The following is a 21,314-nucleotide window of genomic DNA, read 5'->3' as shown; positions in this document are numbered from 1 at the left end:
TACTGTGGCCCAGAGGTGGGGGTGGGGGTATGATTCCATCATGCAGAGGTTTCAATCCTGTGCAATATGATTTCCATTTACAGAATGCATTCTTGGCAGGACACTAGAGAATACTTTATTGGAGAATCATCATTGCAAGGGCATTGTGCATTTCTGGATTCCTGGAAGCTTCATCAGTTTGCTCTTGCTTGTTAAATATGCTACAAGTATAGAGGCACCATAATTAAAATGGAATCCTAGGGTTTGTCAGCATGTTGTCTTTTTGACACACAACTAAACTATTGGGGCACCAAGAGCTCCCTTTTAAACAGCACAGATAATAGTTAATGGCAGCTGTAAATCAGAAATACCTCCCTATGTGGAAGTTATGACAATGCAGCAACTCTACCAAAAAACTTTTAAATACTGGTACTTTTTCTCCACCATTGCTGTTGAGTCCTCAAGTGACTTTCTAAACCGCCCTGTACATGTATATATTTATTTATGAGTGAACTCAGTGCTTGAACTGGTTGGTTACCTCTCTTCTGCATGATGTCTTGTATATCTGGTTTGGATGAGGGTTTGAGGAGGGTCTCTCTGTCACCATCTCTGTCACCATCCTCGCTGGGTGGAGACTGGCTCACAGACAGGATCTCAACTTTGGTGCCAAGATCTGGAACTTCGACAGTCAAAAATGCAGCCGGGCCATCAATACCTGCACAGCAAAAAAATTGTATATTTACTTCTGAAAAGTTTTCCTATATAATATTCTTGGTTTTCAGTTATCCCATTAATATTTTGGAAGGGCACACTCACAGTACTGCATAATATTGTACCAATAAGATACCTTGCGATCTAAGTACTTTTGATTTTCCCTTTTTTCCTGCTCTCTCTTCTCTCAGACCTTGCTGCTCCACCTCGTAATCCACAATTTTCTCGCTCTCCCCTCTGCCCTGAAATACCTCTCTTGGTTTCATCAGTATTGGTGGCCTGGGAGATTCTGCTATGATTTTTATCTTTGCTGGACAGCTCATGACCTCTTCCAGCACTGTGGTGTGAACTGGTGAGAGCAGTAAGAGAACCAGTTATGTTTCACATACACTGGCGTTCAAACTCTTTATTGGGTATGGTGCTCCTCCCCACCTGATACTCATCTGTGTGTGGTCCTCAATGGACACACAATTATTTTACATTAGTTAACCAAAAAACTTGTTTAACCACCAGAGAAAATTACTATAAAAACACATCACAGATACTTTCCAGATAGATTTTCTAATACATTACTTCCCCCCACCCCTCTGCTGTTTGATCCGTTTTAGCTCTAGCAGCTATCCTAAACTCAAGCTTCAAATCTTACCTTGAATAATAATAATAATAATAATAATAATAATAATAATAATAATAATAATAATAATAATAATATTTATATCCTTATTTACATAAATAAGATATGCAATTGTTTGAAACCCTGTTACATGTTATTTTTTCTACAGTGCACCTTGACAATCTTTAGCCCTTCTGGACCTACACTTTTACACACTAAAACTAAATATTCCTGCTGTCTAGTGGTTTAGGGTTGGTTCAACAATTTGTTCAGTTTTGATTGTTGTACTGGAAATTTGCTGTTGATAATCTTATTATCAGGCCATCCTCTACTGTGGGATTGGACATGGGTTATGATTTTATTTTAAAAAGTCAACAAGCGAACTGCAGTCTTTAACAAATAAATAAATAAATAATAAAAAATTGAACCACTACAACTTTGAAGAAAGCCACTGTAGGAGGTCCGAGGGTGTGGTAAAGAGCTTTTACAGAAAAAGTCACACACGTCCGATAAAGTTCAAGTTCAACAAGTTTTATTTTTATATACCATTAGAGAGTTAAACAATAAAACTTCTGCAAAGTAATAATCCAGAAAAGAAAATTATAAAGTCCAAAATCACCAGGTTCAGGATAATCCCCTTAAAGCCCCAATGCATTAATTCAGGGTTTTTGTGAGGCAGTTAGTTTCAGCAGCATCAATAGTCCACCGGCTCTCCTCCGTCCAGCTTTGCATTTCTCCAATCAGATATCCACTTGTAATACTGTATTTGATAACCAACAAAACAATTAGAGTTTAAAACTGTGATTACACACTGTATAGAGCTGGAACCATCACTCATCACACCCCCAGCCTAACCAACACCATATCCCACATGCCCCCCTTATATACTCCTAACTCCACCTCTCGTTAACAGGTGCATCAGAGGATGGCTGTATTCCGTAAGTAGAGTACTGAAGCATATGTGTGCTTTACCTTCACCAAGATGGCCACCGCAAATCAACCAGACTTAAGGTCTGTTCTACCTTGGTGAAAGGTATCAGGAGTCAGTGAGCACAGCGCCACCACCCATTGGGAGGCTGAACTTCACCAGTATTATCCTTTACCCTGTCACAGTCGCAATAAATTAAAGCGGAAAACATGACTTAGATAATGGGGATCATGCTAATAACTGAAAATGTCAACATTGTCCAACCCATCATGGTTCAAGAATCAGGCAGTGTATAGCATGAACTAAAGTGCCTTGTTGCACATTTCGCATTGAGCAGATAATTTTGAAGATATCTTTAAGACTGAGAGAAGCCTTTACACAGGCCTCATTCCCTGCAAGGCGATTACTACTTCTGTTCAATGTTAATCAACATGAATAAAATATCGTCAACGAGATAAATTGGCCGATTCTCAGAGCAAATCAATTATCACAGTAATTCTTTACCACTGCTTTGCATATTTACATTTTGGATGTATGATTGCTATCTATATCTTGTGTATCACATCACATCACTTGTATTTGTACTGAAATTTACAGTCAGTGACTATACACAAGAAACTGCAGATGTTTCATTCACCAAAAAGGCAGCTCCTTTGCAGGGCACTACCTACAGATCTCGAAAACATTCACATAGAATTTCTAGGTTTAAAAAAAGAAAGAAAAGCAAAAATCTAAAATGTAAAGACTTCAAATGTTTAAAAACAACAATAAAGGCCATTACCGCTTTCTGAATACAATAAAAACCTGATAAGGATTACTGTGATAATTGACCTTTTCTGCAACTTGTTTTTATCTTTGTGATGCTGTCAACTACCAGAGGCCCTCTAAATCAACTTAATTATAAACAGGGGTTTCACGCTAAAGCACCAACTCAGATTTACTGGAATAACATTTCAGTTCTGTGGTCAACGGTTTACCGCTTTTCTACCTTCCTCTCGCTCCCCTGACGACTCCTCTTTCAGCAGATTTAAATCAAGAAAACTGTCCTCTTTTCTTGGCTTCCCTCCATAAGCACAATTATCTGTTCCATTTTCTTCTTTGTGCTCTGTTTGTGCTTTGGCTACACTTCTCTCCCTCAACTCTGTCTTATTTAAAACTGGACCGAGGACAGGGTCAAGTATGTGACAACAGCCAGGTAAACCTAAAAGAATCATACAAATGCTCAATCACAAAACATGGCTTACATTATGAAATGATGGTCAATTTAATTGCAAATGCAACTCTGCTCCAAAGTAAAGCAAACAGGTATTTTACAAATATGTGTTTTCAATTGATTGAATAGCAATAATGAATACTTGGGTCTGGGAATTATCTGTGGTTTAGGATAGTAAACATAACTGAATCGCTCTTGCTCTGCAATAGTAGACCCGAGTGCTCTTTATCCCTTTAATTACATACTTAATATCTACAGTACTTACTACAAAATACCTGCTACAGCTCACTGAAGCACTGGGTGTATCTTTTGTGGGACATACTCCCTGAATATGATGTTAATACCTGAACCTGAATTAATTATATAACTGGACTAATTAATGAAACTGCTGTGTCTTAGAAAAAAAACAAACTGCTGTGTCTTAGAAAAAAAACAAACTGCTGTGTCTTAGAAAAAAAGCAAACTGCTGTGTCTTAGGAAAAGGGCCCCTTGGTTCCTGGCAGGAACACAGAACTGAAGATATCTAGGGCTAGGAGGGGGACATCTGGACTGGGTGAGGCTGAAAGGACAGTGAACAGACCTCAAAACTGCAAACACAAGCCTTTTGGTGCAAGGAAGACAAAGTATAGATGTCAACAAGTCCCAACTGCAACAACAAGCTGCTGGACAAAAGGAAGCAGACAAAAGACAAATCTCAAAGATCTGTGGGTTAAAAAGGCGAGGTACACAAATGATCTCATGAAAGAGGCTACTCAGCATAGTAAAGACTATAAATATCCAAGCAAAACTAAACATTTTGCGCTCCACATCGAATGCTAAACAAGGTGCAAAGCTGCAACTCCAGGACCACAAGCAACGAGACTGAGGCCCTGCTGGAGGACTGTTGCTAAACTTACAGATACTGTTATCAGATAAACCAGTCTAGGACTGTTGTACACCTGAAACCACAGTCTCTAAAATAAACTGTGCCCTGCTACCTGCATAGAGAAAAGGCTAAAAGATTCAACGAAGAAACGAAGAAACGAAGAATACAGAGAGGATGGGAGCTGTTGTGGATCCTATACCGAGGACTGAAGACTTTGTTGCAGGTGTTTGTTGATTCTATTGAAAGCTTTGTTGCCAAGTTTGATCCAACATGGGATTGAAGACTTTGCTGAGAGGAGAGCGTTTTGTACTGGTCACTTCAGCAGACCACTTCAGTGACCAGTTTCCAAACCAGTGGGCCAAAAGACTAAGCTTCAAAGAACCACTTAGTATAATTCCAGTTGCATTTTCCTTTCATGGAACTGAACTGTTAATTATTTAGTTTACACACTTTGCATGTGAAATAACTTTTAGTGAAACTTGATAAAGTAACCATAAGTAATCTACCTCATATTGTTGTATGAAGAATTTCTTTAAAAGTAAACTTGCCAATTCCTTAATCTATATCCATTAATAAGCTTAATGTGATATATTCTAAGACTGTCTGCCTCATTTCAGTTTGTATGTGCGCGTATGTGTTCATAGTAAATCCTCGATCTTTGTAACACGTCAATTAAATATTATTAATAACAGAACTAACTCAACCCAGATAAACATTACTTATCAATTATTGAATTGTTTCTACGCTTTGTTACCTCATTATTCACAATTCTATCATCACTTTATGTTTAATAGTAGTTTCTGAGTACAAACTTAGCTTTTCTGAGTTACAGTACATTAATACTTTGATTTGCCAGAACCTCTCACCCAAACTGCAAGAGATGATAACTCTTATAACAATAACAGACACCCCAAATACAACTTATTCATTCATAGAGAAGGCAGGACATTAATCCAAGGTTTGTCCGAGTGCTCTCACCGTCCAGGATGACATCACTGCTGATGCTGAGCCGGGACTCCACCAGCGGGGCCTGCTCCTCACTCTTCCTGGGCTTGGAGCGCCGCGGCTTGGCCTCGGGGTTGGGCTGCACCATCAGGGGCTCCTGCCGCTTCCGCCGCTGCTTCTGCTCCAGGAGAGCACGCTAGGAGTGGGGAGAGAGGATAGAAGGGTTAAAAACGTGTAAGCCAACATTTGGTATAATTGCACAAATAGACAGTTTGTGTACAATGTTTATTGCTTTTTCTCTTTTACTCTAAATGGGAACTGGTCAATGAGAAACAGTGTTTGTTTCTCGCTTTTGACCAATCTATGTTTGAGAATTTGGTGTCAGTGAAAGCATTGCATGTGAAGGACTTCCATCAAAATCTGTACAGCAGTACCAGGTCTATCAGCAATGTATGCACCTCCCTTTACCTATTTTTACATTTTCATTCAAGTTAAGACTGTTTGTCTCATGTACAAAATATGTAAAAATGATACTGATGACACATCAGTTGTGATAGTAAAACAAAAAAAAAAAAAAGTTATTATTCCCCACTAATATAATCTGTCTGCAAACCTATCACAACTTTCAGACATTGCGACAAAGAAGACATATTTGTTGTCTACAGTAATTTTGCAGGAATGCATGTGAACAGAAATTTAATCATTTTTTTAATCAAAAGGCGTACACTGGCCTTCGACCTCCCACTGCACGTTTTGTACGCTTTTGGAAAATGTTGATAATTTTGGATGGCCCCCCCCCCCAAGATAAAATACACTGGCACAAATCTGTGTTTTTCTAGGATAAAAGACTGGTGAATCTTACATGCATAATTACCAATGCTATACAACTAAAATGTTATTTCCTGATCTACAGAGTAAATCTTTACAAGTAAAGATTGATAAAATAGGATTACATTTTAAGCTGGGTTTTCGGTGTAAAGGCCTGCCTGCATTATAATCAGTATATAAAATTATAATTTAAGCTTTTACAAGAAATATGCTGTCCATAACTTACCAAGAAATTGTTAATTTTCCCCATGCTTTCAGAACAACCAAACTTAAAAGACTGTTAAAAAGGACTATTTATTCAGTACACAAAAGTACAATCATTAACCTAATGTAAAAGCACTTTACAGGCATTCCTGCTTTTCAGTACAGACTTTCTCTATTTGTTGAGGGTTAAATCCAATAGAATATCGCAATTTCTCCACTTTTGTTTCCCATAATAGTGCTAATTGAAGGACTGGTTTCTCAGGAGGCATACTCTAATAATGTCGACTTGGGAAAGCTTATCGCAAGCAGGAGTGGCTTTGGTCTTTGTAATGAGTTACTATTTTTTATGGCGACTGGAGTTTACCTGTTTTATTTCTTCTCGGTTACATGATTCTTCACATCAAAACCATTTAAAACCTTTAGCTGCTCTGTCAGTTAGAATTTTCAAGACCTAACCATTTAAAACTTGTTAAATACAGGTTTGTGTTTTATGCATTTTCAGATTAAGAACACGCTCTGTAATGCAAGTATTCTTAATCATTAAATTCAGTAGGGTAACATTTACAGGTTTAACTAGAAATTGTTTGGTTTTGAGAACAAAAACAAAGCATTCCTGGGAGAACCTAATTTAAGGTGACTGGCTTCTCTGAATGAATGGTCTGTAAATGTAAAATGGATACATGAAAAAATGTGAGGTCTGTATCGATGATAGAGTGATTGAAGTGGTACAACTTACACAACCTCCATATGGCAGCCATTTACTTCCTGTGTTACAGTAATAGGACCCTACCTGATCTGACACAGTTCCCATGTATAAGTGCTCAAGATGAGCTTATAGTACCTGTAACACATCATCACCTTTGACTCTTGAGGCAGGAAAATGGTCTACACCAAAGAGGAAATAAAATATGAAAAAACATCTTATGAAAACTTGGTCCTTATAACAATAAAAACAAACCAGGACTGGGCACAGAAACAAAAGCACATCCAGCCCTTTTTTTAAGCACTAAAATCACAAACAGTGCTTCTGTCATATAAAAACATATAGTGCTAATTAGGTGAATTCTGTATATTGTACTGTATTATTGAGTATTTTATATGTCAAAATCTTAAATCAACCTATATAATAAGTTATGTCTTGAAATTAAGAAACACCATTTGTTTTAGCCAATAGGGTACTATTATCAAGATCCACCTGTTTAGACTGGACTTGTCTGACCTCAGCACCAAATACTCCAATCAGCCACCTGACCCTCACCTAATGCACTATCCTTGCACTACGAATATGTAATTGTAGATGTAACTTGTTACACCCTAGTTCATATTGTATTTTAGTCGTACTATTGCACTTACTGTAAAATACACTGCATTTAAATATCAAGCTTGCATTGTAAACCTGTACTGCCCTGTAACACCTGTAAGTCACCTTAGGCATCTGCCTAGTAAATAAATAAATAAATAAATAGCATTTACTTAAATCCAGAGACTATTTTTACATTCAAATTCTCACTCACTCTAGGGGTTTTGATCTCTTTCACCAATTAAATCATCAGGGTGAAAACTGATTAGATTTTAAATCAGATAATTGGTTTCATCTTCCCTCATGAAAGTGTGGCTGTAGACATTCTTGGTTTGAGATGAAAAAAACAAGGTTCCCATGGTAACATCAGCATGCCAGTGTTGGTGTCAAAGCAGCCATGAAAGACAAAAGCATCTCAAGCCCTTGAAATAGCTCCCCCCTTTTTCGAGTCTCTCTCTAAAAGGGCTGCCTTTTATGTAATTTTGAAAAGATCAGCACTGAAAATATGTAAATATTGTGCTGATGAAGCAATGGAGAAGAGCAGAACAAAGTCAGAAGGGACTCAATCTGTTACAAAGGGTCAAAAGATAAGCTTGCAACATTGCGCAGAGCTGAGTGCCTACGGAAACGCTTCAAAAAGAAGGAGCGTGCGAGAACTAACTTTCATAAAGATCCATTCAAATTTGTAAGGAAGATATTCACCACGTGAGAAAAATGGCACATTAAAAGCATCTAAGTTTGAGCTGGAGAAATATTTGAAGGAAACGCATACAGATTCAAAAAGGCAGGAGGCTATTTCAGTTCCTTCAGACAATCCACCTTTCAATCCACCAGAATACCAAATGGAGGACTGTGCACCTAAGTGGAAAGAAGTAGAGCAAGCTGTGAAAAAAGCAAGGGCGTCATCATCTCCAGGGCCTAATGATTTTGATAAACCATTTGATTTTTTCAGCGTACTGATGACAATTACAAATTTAGTGAAAGCCTACTTTGGAGATTTGCAATTTAGTTTTTCAATTACAGAATTCAGCACCACATGGCAATGCCCAGAAGTTGGAATAATGGCAAGATGTACCATGTCTCCACTGGCTTATACCATGGCAATGGAAGTAATTATTAGGGCATCAAAATGAGTAGTGGGAGGAGAGCGCCTGGCTTCGGGAATGCGACTACCACCAATTTGAGCATGCATGGATGACATGACAACAATGACTAAAACAGTAGCCTGCACTAATCTGTTATTGGGTAAATTAACCAATAACACTGAATGGGCATGAATGCAGATCAAGCCCACAAAATCAAGGAGCATCTCTATAATTAAAGGTAAAGTAGTAGATAAAAGGTTCTACTTGTTCTAATGGTGAGGCAATACTAACAGTGTCTGAGAAGCCAGTGAAAAGTCTTGGTAGATGGTACGACGGGGATCTAAAGGACACAGTTCATGTGGGAGAAGTTAGACAACAAGCAGTGAAAGGATTGAAGAGCATAACAGCAGTGCTTTACAGGGTAAACTGAAACTTTGGTGCTTTCAGTTTGGTTTACTGCTAAGCCTGCTGTGTACACTGACTGTGTACGAGGTTTCCTTGACCACAGTTGAGAAGCTGTAAGCGTTAATCAGTTCATGTCAGGAAATGGTTGGGAGTTCCACGCTGCCTCAGAGAGTGGGACTTTATAGTAAAGGAATACTGCAGCTACCAGTCTCTGCTCTAACAGAGAAGTTTAAATGCGCTAAAGTCCGACTGGAAATGACATTAGTAGATTCATGGGACAAATGAGTAAGGGAGGCAGCTCCTGTGTTGAAAAATGGAAGAAAATGGGCAGCAAAGAAAGTTGTGAAAGATGCTAAGGTTGCCCTTCAGATCGTTGATATCATAGGGCAAGTTCACCATGAAAGAGGAGGTTTTGGTCTCAGTTCAGCTCCTCCTACATGGCACAAGGCAACCCCAGCTCAACAGAGGAAGCTGGTAGTCAACGAGGTGCAAAAGCAGGAGGAGAGGATCAGGTGTGTAAAGGCCGTTTCCCAGGCCAAACAGGGAGAATGGATGAGATGGGAGAGTGTGGAACTGCTGGCAAGACCTATGGACAATGGAACAGAGCAGGATGAGTTTCCTCATCAGATCAACATATGATGTTCTCCCATAACCACAGAACCTAAATCTCTGGGTGGGTGAGGATCCCTCATGTCCTTTGTGTTCATCACCTGTAACATTATGGCACATTTTGACAGGATGTAAGGTTTGTCTTAGCCAAGGATGGTTTGCTTGGCGCCATGACCAGGTGTTGCGATGCTTGGCCTTAGCATTGGAAGACAAGCATAACCTGACCAATAAGCTGCCACCAGTTCCATCAAAGCATTACACACAAAAGACAATATTCCTCAATCCAGGAGAGCAACCACCAAGAAAAGGTGTTAAAACCAAGCCTCGCCCAGGACAACTGGAAGCTGCTAGAGACTGGTAGATAATGGCAGATGTTGGTCAACTGTCTTGTGGTCTGGATCAGCATGCCTTGTTCATCTGGTAGAGTTAAAGGTGCCATGGGAAGATGCTGCAGATGAGGCGTATGAGAGGAAGAAACTTCCGTATGCTCAACTAGCTGCTGAAGTGGAACAGCAAGGATGGAGCTAACCCAGTGGAGGCGGGTTGTCAAGGATTTGTGGCACAACAACCAAGTTCCTCAGAGATGTCGGGTTCAGAGACCAAGAGTTGCGTCGCACAGTGGAGAACTTATTTGAAGCAGCAGAAAAGAGCAGCAACTGGCTGTGGTTGAGATGGAATGATTCTGGATTCTCTCAAGCACAATAGAACAAAAGCAACGCTGCTGTACGGGTAAGCAAGCTTGGCTGAGTTGAGTGGGGGGCGGAGGGAGGGTGATGCTGGGACGCCAGAATCACCGCTGAGCCCTCTTGAGGTGTTGTGGGCTAGTCGACCAAACACCGAGGACAGAAGGTGCCCACTTGAAGACTCCAGAGATGTACCCTACTTAGCTCAATCCAGACGGTTGTCATGCTGATGCGCTGGAGAGACCGCACCGTGGATGATCCCCGGAGCCAGCAACGTAGCCGTTGTGTATGCTGATGCGCTGGGAAGCAAAATAAGCTGATCCCTGGAGCCACCATCAACAGATGGAAAGAAACTCAAATGGATGGAGATGCAGATAGATCACATTAGTTTACTGTAAATCTACATCTTAGTTGGTGGTTGTCTTAGCGAGAGCCGAGTTCAAGCCAGTATGAAGTTTTAACATCTACTCTCATGTAATGGAAATCATAATAATATTAAAAAACAAGCAGATGATCTAGTTTTCTAGGTAATCAGTCAAAAAAAAAAATCATTACATCAGTTAACCATTTCTTATGCAGTAGATTGTGGGATACTTGAAGAAGACTAATGACAGTTTTTTTTTTTTTTTTTTTTTTTTTTTTTTTTTTTTTTTAAAGGGTGTTTAGTTAAATTGTTAGAATATAAAATCAATACAACGCAGACCTTGGACCACCTCCAATCTTTTGTACTGTTACATTGACTTTTACACTATACTGTATTTTAAAATAATGTGATGCACTTAAATGCTGCCATTGTTAAATAATGGCAGCATTTAAGTAGAACTCAAAACAATGCAAAACAACAATGTTGCACGAGCACCCTGTATTCTAAATTATCAATGTATCAATTAGGTATAAACTATACACTTGTTATTAGCAGTTATTGTTTTCACGAACCGAAAAAGCACGACAGTAACAGCTTTTGCTGACAGCTGCAAAGAAAAAAAAAAAGTTAGTATTCATGTAGGTTGTGACTTATGATACACCTCTAAGCTGCACTTAAGTATACCATACACCTCATATATAATGGAAATCCTGCCATAAGGGGAAAATATATAATATATATATATATATATATATATATATATATATATATATATATAGTTAGAAAAAATTACGGCAATGACCTCTCTACTCAGAACCTCTTACTCCTGCAAGTGGTAGCTGAAGACGTTTTGGCTTGTAGTGGCAAAGATGTGTTCCTGCTTGTGACAGGAATGGCCGATGCGGTGATGTCAGGCCAGAATGCAGGAAACAAACATGCAGGCAGTACTGCAGGACAAAAAGACGCTGCAAGCCTTTTATTTAAATAACAAAATAAAATATTTACACAAAAAACACTTTGCTCACAGAGCGAAATAAAAGATTTAAACAAAAAAACAAAAATCACAAACACAAAATATAAATCTCACAAGCTAGTCAGGCTGGGCAGTAGCCTTCACTGATCCTACTTTGTTTTGTCCTCTCCTCTCTTTCTCTCGCTCCGTTCTCTCCTCTGAGTGCAGAGAGCTGCAGGTTTATATACATCTCCCGATTAGCAACAAATTAAATCACTTAATTCGGGGCCACCTTATGCACTGTTTTTAAATTATTCCTGGCAGAGGACGAGCTGCCTACCTCGCCTTTGCCAGAACACATTTAAAATAAAAACAAAACAATAACAAATGCATGGCTACAACGTCATATATATACACATAAAAAAATCATAAAACAATACAAAATGAGACATGGCCGATTGGGGAGACCCAGTTCTAAAAATAAATAAACCATACATTTAAACAGCAGGGCTTTGCTCTGCCCACTTTTCATGTGCAGGGCTTTCTACCACCCTGCTACACTGCTGCTGAGAAAACATTACGACATTGTGACAAACCAGTAACTATTTTCTGAGTTCACAGAAGGCTAAACAATAGACAAATGTATTAAAACAGATACTAAGGTTTATATATATATATATATATATATATATATATATATATATATATATATATATATATATATATATATATATATATATATATATATATTTTAGCTATAAGGAGGTGTGGCAAAGTGGTTTGTAGTGCGCAGGTGTAGAGGTGATGCAGTGCTCCAATAATAACAAACAGACAGAGTTCACGATGCAAACAGTTATTTTATTTTTATTTTTTTCCCGGTTTTGCAACGTTCAATAATAGCGCTGGCAACTACACAGCAATGAGTAGATTGCACAGTGAAATAATACTGGATTTTGGTCCCGAAACAATAGTAAACAAAGGCAAATGTCCAGGCACAGCTCTGTGAACTTTCACAGTACTCCCGTGCTGGTGGTGAATACACAGTGATTAGTGAATCGGTGCAGTAGTTGTAATCAGGGTTTTAATGCTGGCTTGACAGCGACAGCTCCCGGGTTTTCAGCAGTCTAATAATTACAAATAAACAGTTATAAACAAAATACAGCACTCACAGTTACCTTATCTCTGTACTCCTTTTACAGGTCTGTCCATAGCCATAACAATGTAACAGATCGCTCGGCCACACACCCGGATATACCTTCAGTCACGCCCCCTTTGGGAACGAGTGCAATCATGACTCCTCCAATCTATAACTGACACATCACCTAAGGCACTGACTTCTAGTATTGTGGCTTCGCCCCCTTTTTGGATGACCAACTTCCGACTGACTCTGGAATGAACTGTCAAACCATCCAGTCCGGGGCACACTGTTCCTGTTATACCGTGCCCTCACAGGTTGGGAGGGAGATTTTTGACTCTGATGCATTCACTCTCTGTCACAGGAGGTTAGTGACAAGAGTAAACGATCTAATTCTTAGTATTGTAATAAGCCTTAGGGATACCAGTTGAAATTATTGTGAACAGTTTACTCCCTGTACTTTGCTGAAAGCAAAGAAATCAGTTCATGAAATCTGAACATTATAAGCAGAATAAAGCCCTTAGTAGATTCCCTTGTATAGTTAAATGCTATCAGAATATTTTTTCCAAAATTAAACTAAAGAGCTCTTGCTTGATCCACCACTTAAGTGATTTTAATAATAAAAATGCAGACATGGTCCCCTATAGATTGACTGCACTCCAAAGTCTTCTTAAAAATCTCCACTTTCGATCCATTCTGAATAATAAAACAGAGAAATTAGATCATGTGACCCACCTGTGCAGCATACGCTAGATACTCAGCAATGAAGGGGGAGAGATCTTATTTTGCCCTGATCTTTATCCATGCAAAATCTTTATTTATTTATTTATATATTATCCCAGCACTGACAAATTCCATTGTAGAAGATCAATTCTGGGGCTAGCTGGTGCAGGGAGCCAATCATTTCAAGGCTTCCAGCTCCAGAGACCAGGGTTTGAATCAGACTTGTCACAACAGGTGAAATCAATTACCTTGGTGGTCTCAACAGTGCACATTAATCCACATTACAAACACCCTGTGGTAGTTTTGATTACAGCGTAAATTTGATGCATCTTTGAGTGTGAAATGGCTTGCATGTGTACAGTTGCAACACCATCTAGGAGATCAATCAGTGTATTAACATGCACAACATAACTGAAGTATTCTGAATAATCTGTTTACATGCAAGTTGAATTTAGTGTTCTACTGTACATGCAGACATACATTTCCAGAATACTACACACATTGGGCATGTGAAATGACAACAACAAAGCAAGACTGGTTTTACAGTATTTTGATGCATCCACATTATAATTTGTTTTTAATTATAATAAACACTACAGACCATCTCAGCATCATTGAGTCTCAATTTTATTCTTTCCAATAAACTGTCTACTGCGGAAGTAACTAGTAGATCAAAATACAAAGCAAGGCAAACTATAAATATGGTATTTTTTATAACATTAATCTTTGTAAATGTGCTTGTGACAGGGCATCCTGTCACGGTGTGGGTATCTGCTGAGAGACACAGAGTTTGATGTTGAAACGCCGCTCAGGTGTCCAGGTTTTATTTACAAACATAGGGGTTGTATTAAGTTGCAGTGGTTGTCACTACGGTACCAGCAATGGTATCCCTATTGCACTAGAACACACACACACACAAACACAGTGTACATGGTTACAAGGTCCCGCTTCAGGAACAATTCTCCCTGCATCATCTAAACTTTTGTCAGATAAAAATTCCCCTAAATTAATCCCTAAATTTTGAAGACAGTCATCCTGGTCTACACTTAGTGATAACCCGATAGATTACCCTGCTTACACACAGACGTGAATCTGAGTCTGTGCAGTCGTCTTCTTCTGAGTCTTCCTTCTATTATATGTACACATGGAAACTATAATAAGATCCAAAATGGAAAATTACCTATATTGTAACAGTATCCTGGGAGAGAGTCAACATGGTTTTAGGAAAGGGAGATCGTGTCTAACTAACCTGCATAATTTTTTTTTGAGGATGCAACATCAACAATGGATAACTGCAAAGCATATGCCATGGTTTATTTAGATTTCCAAAAAGCTTTTGACAAAGTCCTGCATAAAAGATGAATTCTCAAACTGATCGCAGTAGGGATTCAAGGAAATGATTGCACATGGATTAGGGAGTGGTTAACATGTAGAAAACAGAAAAGTACTGATAGAGGAGAAACCTCAAATGGAGTGAGGTAACCAGTGGGGTATTAGGTTCTCTGCTATTCCTAATCTACGTTAATGACTTAGATTCTGGTATAGTAAGCAAACTTATTAAATTTGCAGACGACACAAAAATAGGAGGAGTGGCAAACATTGTTGCAGGAGCAATGGTCATTAAAAAATTTGTCCAGACAGCATTCAGAACTGGGCAGACACATGGCAAATGACATTTAATAATAGAGAAAAGTGTAAGGTACTGCACGCAGGCAATAAAAATGTGCATTATAAATATCACATGGGAGATACTGAAATTGAAGAAGGAATCTATGAAAAAGGAGTTTATATTGACGCAGAATGTCAGACAAGATGCTCTGTGAAAAAGTGTTGAATTTAAATCAAGGGAAGTAATGTCACAACTTTACAATGCATTAGTAAGACCTCATCTAGTATATTGTGTTCAGTTCTGGTCACCTCACTACAAAAAGGATATTGCTCCTCTAGAAAGAGTGCAAAGATCGACCAGAATTATTCCTGGTTTAAAAGGCATGTCATATGCAGACAGGCTTAAATAATAGAATCTATTCAGTCTTGAACAAAGACTACGAGACTTCAAGCATTCAAAATTCTAAAAGGCACTGACAATGTCAACCCAAGGGACTTTTTCAACATGAAAAAAGACACAGAAAGAGAATTGTGAGGGTCTGGAAACAACTCCTCAGTAATGATGTTGATGCTGACACCCTGTGATCCTTCAAGAAGTTGCTTGATGAGATTCTGGGATCAATAAGCTACTAACAACCAAACGAGCAAGATGGGCCGAATAGCCTCCTCTCGTTTGTAAACTTTCTTATGTTCACCTCCACCTCCACGCTGGCAGAACAACGCCACACACAAGAACAGACAATGACGAACAAAGGGCTTGGCTTTCCAGGCTCTTTTTAAAGGCAGATGACCAGTGTTAACTGATCATCAATTATGCAATTGTCACCTGGCTACCTGCTGCAGATTCCTTTTCAATCAGTCAGGGAGGGAAGTTCAATCTCCCTGTCCTATGTCCTATGATACATAGCACACACTATTTTACAAAAAAATACCTTCTTTCATTTTTGCACAACCACATCATATTTATACTATAAACCTCCACTGTTTATATGTAACTAATGAACAACATTTAAGCCAAAGTAAACATTTATTTTAAACTGTAAGCTATAACCTAACAGCAAAAAAAAAAAAACGAAAAAAAACAAACTACTTTATAGCTGCTATAAATAAACTTTCATTATTTTAAATAAATCTGTATGATAAAGTTAAAAAAAAAAAAAAAAAAACTTCAGAGATCATCATCTCACACAGGGATAGAGAAAATAAAGTATTTGGAATATGTTTACATGAACTAATATTCCACAAGATAGTTTAATATTCCACATATATTATTCTGACTAATCTTATTCAGAATATTTATTACATTACTCTGAATATGCTGATGACATTACTGGAATACTTATTCTGAATAACGAGTATTTTGAAAAATAACTGAATATTAGCCTGCATGTAAATGTACTGATTGACTGAGTCTAGATAACTAAGTCAAATGTACAATGTAGCTCAACCCCCCCCCCCGATTCTGCATTGCCTCAATCCGCACCCATATTTCAAATCAATGCCTCAATGTGACTCCACTCAAAGGCATGACAGAGTTTTTCGGATTGTGAAAAGTGGTTTAAAAACTCAATGTGGAGAATAGTCTAAAATCTGCTTTGCTTCAAAGATACGAATCCCCCCCCCGCCCTGAGGTTCTATGGCATACAGCAATGCATCAGTCATTAACAGAACATCCAGGGGACAGTGCTTGCCCGGTTTGCTTCCTCACCCCTCTATGCTGTAACACTGTAACACCAGCAAGCGTAGGGGTTTACTTTTGTGCACCCATAATTGTGATTCATCCACTGTTTGCCAAAGTTTGTAAACTATGATATAAAATGAGTCATTGTAATGTTTCAATAAAAGATAACAATACAAACTTGTGTGCGTATGTACATTCCTTTTGGGAACAAACTCCAGAAAAAACCTGAACCCCCCCAAAAAAAAAAAAATCCTCCTGAAAACATTCCTATCAATTTCCTAAAAAACAAGCTGTGCTTGAGTCAATGTACTCTCCCCAGTAACATAGCAATACAGAAGCATGTGTTTAATTGTGTCAGCTAGAATTATACATTTTGCCTAACAGGAAAGATCCCTTAAGGTTACAGACCTTCAAGTCCCTGTAGTTCAAGGCTCTCATAGCTCGATAAACAGGTTTTAAAGCTGGTCACCCGGTACTGAGAAAAGGACCTTTTTGGAAGGGGAAAGCAAACATGTTCCAAAAAGATTGCCCTGCATGAATCCCCCTTAAGAAAAAGGCTAGTCTGTCAAACTATAAAATATTCAAATAATAAATGAAAAAAAAGACTAACCTTTTCAATGGACATCGTTAAGGAGATATGCAAGTTTGGATAGGGAAGCTTGCTTCTAGCCCACTAAACCCTGCATTGTTGTTTTTATTCCTAATGCAGCTCCTGACAAACACGTCTTGATAATGCAAAAAAAAAAAAAAAAAAAAAAAAAAAGTAAGACTGCGTGCGTGTATGTAAGAGGGTTGTAGGATGAGCTTCTACCCGGTATTCAACAGTGCTACTCAACAGCACACAGCAACAGTAGCTACGTGATAGAGCTTGACTGAGACAGTACCACTGCTGGCAGAGATAGCAGGGGAGCACGAGAGCACAGCACAAAACACAACACAGACATTAAATAGGGAATAAATGAAGAGGGTCTTCTTTTAAGCTTTGTTTGAATGCTTTGTTTTCTATTTCCATTTGTAGTTTTTTTCTTGTCACACTGTTTATGAATTTCTGCCTGTTTTTAATTATTCTACACTACAAACAGGGGTCTGTTGAAATAAATCCTTCAACTGGGAGGGCCATTAAAAGACTTTTGAAAAGCGTCTGGACTCTTTGCATTGATAAACTTACATTAACTCAACAGAACATTTAGACCCCGTTCACACTTGCGATTTAAGGTGGTCCGGTGCCGCTTCAGGGCTGTTTTTTTTCATATGTGAACGCTCCAAAAAAGAGGGCCTGCAATCCGGGACCAGGGCCGGCCTTTACATATCAATCAATCTTTATTTTATATAGCACCTTTCATAGTGGACCACCATCACAAAGCACTTTACAAGATGCAGTAACAAGAAAATCCATAATACTTTAAATACAGAGAAATGCATAATACATGATATACAGTAAAAAAAAAAAAAAGTATAATAGATTAAATACAGTGGAAAGTGCATAATACATGATAGTAACATAATACATGAAACAGAAGCAGCAACACAGCAGCTAATAGCAAATATCAGGCTTAAGGAGCATGGAAAGCAAAAGAATGCAGGTGGGTCTTGAGAGTTGATTTAAAGCGAGTGATGGTGGGCGCATCATGCACCAAAGCTGGGAGAGAGTTGCAAAGAGTCGGAGCCATGAAGCTAAACGAGCGTCCTCCGAGTTTGGTGCACTTTTGCTTGGGGATAACATGCAGACCAGAGTCGGAAGGGACATAGTGGGTCAGCAGGTTGAGGAGGTACTCAGACCTGTGTGATGAAGGACATTGTATGAACCCAAAGCATACTAGGGCCAGCCTTTTCGTATCACATTACCAATTAGACTTTTTATGATAACACGGAAAAACACAGATTTTCTAAGATGTGGAGCTTTCTTTGTTTTACATTTGGGGAGGGGCAAAAACACGTAAGAATTTTTTTTGTTTTTTTGATAATAACTAAATCAATGCATGTACCATACAGTGCCAAGAAAAAGTTTGTGAACCCCTTAGGAGTTTCACATATTTCAAACCTAAAATGTTATTAGATCTTAATCTAAGTCCTAATAACAGATAAAGATAACCCGATTAAACAAATGACACAAAAACATGATACTTTTTCTACATTTACTTATCCACAAATGATTCAACATTCAATATCCATGTGTGTAAAAGTATGTGAACCTTCAGATTCAGTAACTGGTGGCACCCCCTTGAGGAGCAATGACTTCAACGAAGCATTTCCTTTAACTGTTGGTCAGTTTTTCACATTGGTTTTGAGGAACTTTGGCCCATCCTCAAAGAACTGCTTCAACTAGGTGACATTTGAGGGCTTCGGACGCACGGACAGCTCACAACATTTCGATGGGGTTTAGGTCCAGACTTTGATTAGGCCATTCTAAAACACAGAATTTCTTCTTCTGCATACATTCTTTTGTAGATCTGCTTGTATGTTTAGGATCATTGTCTTGCTGCATGACCCACTTTCAGTTCAGCTTCAGCTCACGGTCAGATGGCCTGACCTCTAGAATCTTCTGATACAATGTAGAATTTATGGTTGTGTCAATGATGGCAAGCCATCCAGGTCCTGAAGCAGCCCCAAACCATCACACTCCCACCACCATGCTTGACGGTTGGGTGTTTGGTTTTCGAGAAAGTCGCAGCTCTATAGCGATAGAGCCCGTCGATGCGGGCTCTACCGTGTGGTAGATGACCACGACTGGAGTTATGCGTCCCAAGTTATGCAGTAAGCTAGGGCATCTACCACACGGTAGAGCCCGCATCGAGAGGTCTCTATCGCTATTATAAAACAATTTATTTCTTTATTTTCTCTTTAAAAAAACTTTAAAACCTATATTTACCTTGAACTTCTGATATTTCACGCTCAGTCCCTAACCTAATTAGAATAGAAAAATGACACACGTAGAGAAAACGTTATTATTAAAATTATTATTATTTAGCTAACGTTTATTTATTGGGGTCTTACTCTTTTTTTAGTAAAATTTATCTGGACATATACAATTGTCGAATAACCCGTGTAGTATTGAGTCAGACTCGAAACTTGTTGTTAGAGGAGCGGCGTCATTCAAGCTTGCAGGCAGTGGATTGGCTGGTGCAGACAGAACTGAAACAAGGTTGGCAGTTTGACCGGCTGACTAAGGGAGGGTGTTGTTTGGATCCAGCTGATGACATAATTGTGGACCAATCATGTCTTTCCTGTTGATTTGATGTCCAGTAGATGCGAATTGAGCCTTCCTTACGGTGTCCTGTTACAGACATGATTTTGCTTGTCTCTAGACCAGCGTCAGAAAGTATGTTTAAGTAGCTTTTTATGTTATGAGATTAGAATGTTAAAGGAAAAAGCCGGTATTCATGGGCAGACTGACTTAAAAATGTAATTCAGTTAAGCACTTCAACATTCCAGTGGGCATCTTGCAAAATAGAAGCCTGCTAGATCTGGAAGGTGATTGGCTGTTCACACACAATTGTTTTCTAATTAATATTATTTAATGCTGTGTCTTTCCTAAGGAGGAATCAACAGTACTATTAAGTGGTCAGTCATGAGTTTGTCTTGTGAATGTCAGTCATTGTGTACAACCTGATAGTCATGTGCAATCTGAGTGAAGTATCCTTTATGAAAATAAATATTTATACCTGTCAACACTAGCAACTTGCTGTTTCCCATGTTCTAAACACCTGTGTTCTTGAGAGAATAACGTGATTGTGGGTCGGGGCTAAGCTTGGACTGCACCCCATTACACACCATAACAGTAAGTCAAAATAGTCAATATGTTTATTTTTAAAAAAAATTACCATAAAATTGCTTCTGTGCTGCATTAAAAAAAAAAAAAAAAAAAAAAACTATTAAACAAACATCTGCTACAAAAGGATTACTGTATACCCCGGTAGCTCTTCCATTCTGAGTGCAGGCTATCGTTCCATAAAAACAATACGTGAACGCACAAAGGAGCCTTAAAACAGCAAATGTGAACAGGTTGCAGACCTAAATATGGGGCGGCCCTGGTCCAGCCCAGTAGTGTGAACGGGGTCTTAGTGTGGGCTATTTAGCCCTGTCTATACTGCATAGCTACACAAGGGGGTTTCGTGTTTTACCTACAATTAAATCTCTGGATTTTTACAGTAAATGTTACTTTATACCATTTTTGCAAGTAATCAAATCAATAGATGGAGTGTTGAATTAAAGGTGTAGGCCAGTAAAGTTTATGTGTACTCTTCAGAGGACCGTCACAATATGCCTCCCCATCAGAATTTGCTACCGCTGTTTTTATTTTATTTTTTTTTACAATGGGTGAATAATAATGAGTAATAAATTCTGACGGGTCGTATTGTGTTGTCAGAAACTGCTACTATTGTTTATACAATGAAAAAAACAACTATGGTAATACATTCTAACTAGTCTTTTAAATAGCTACAAAAATGTAAAAGCAGAAGAAATGCTATTAACACTTACTTTA

The 21,314-nt window shown here is 38.5% G+C and overlaps 1 protein-coding gene across 4 annotated transcripts in view; it reads right to left on the bottom strand.

The window, feature by feature from the left end:
- LOC121318511 (tubby-related protein 3-like) overlaps positions 1–21,314 on the bottom strand; it is a 70,155-nt gene that overhangs the window by 16,120 nt on the left and 32,721 nt on the right. For 3 of the 4 annotated variants that reach the window (XM_041255254.1, XM_041255258.1, XM_041255255.1), the window contains 2 exons: positions 5,288–5,450; positions 518–694 (listed from right to left, as the gene is read on the bottom strand). In XM_041255254.1, the coding sequence (XP_041111188.1) occupies positions 518–694; positions 5,288–5,450 (340 nt within the window). Of the gene's footprint in view, positions 1–517; positions 695–5,287; positions 5,451–17,441; positions 17,524–21,314 lie in introns of those variants that run through there. The other variant, XM_041255256.1, reaches the window with a different exon arrangement.

This window comes from Polyodon spathula, chromosome 7, assembly GCF_017654505.1.
Source record: "Polyodon spathula isolate WHYD16114869_AA chromosome 7, ASM1765450v1, whole genome shotgun sequence".
Taxonomy (NCBI): Eukaryota; Metazoa; Chordata; class Actinopteri; order Acipenseriformes; family Polyodontidae; genus Polyodon; species Polyodon spathula.
Note: the sequence above shows the minus strand (reverse complement) of the source record. Positions and strands in the feature narration are given on the sequence as shown.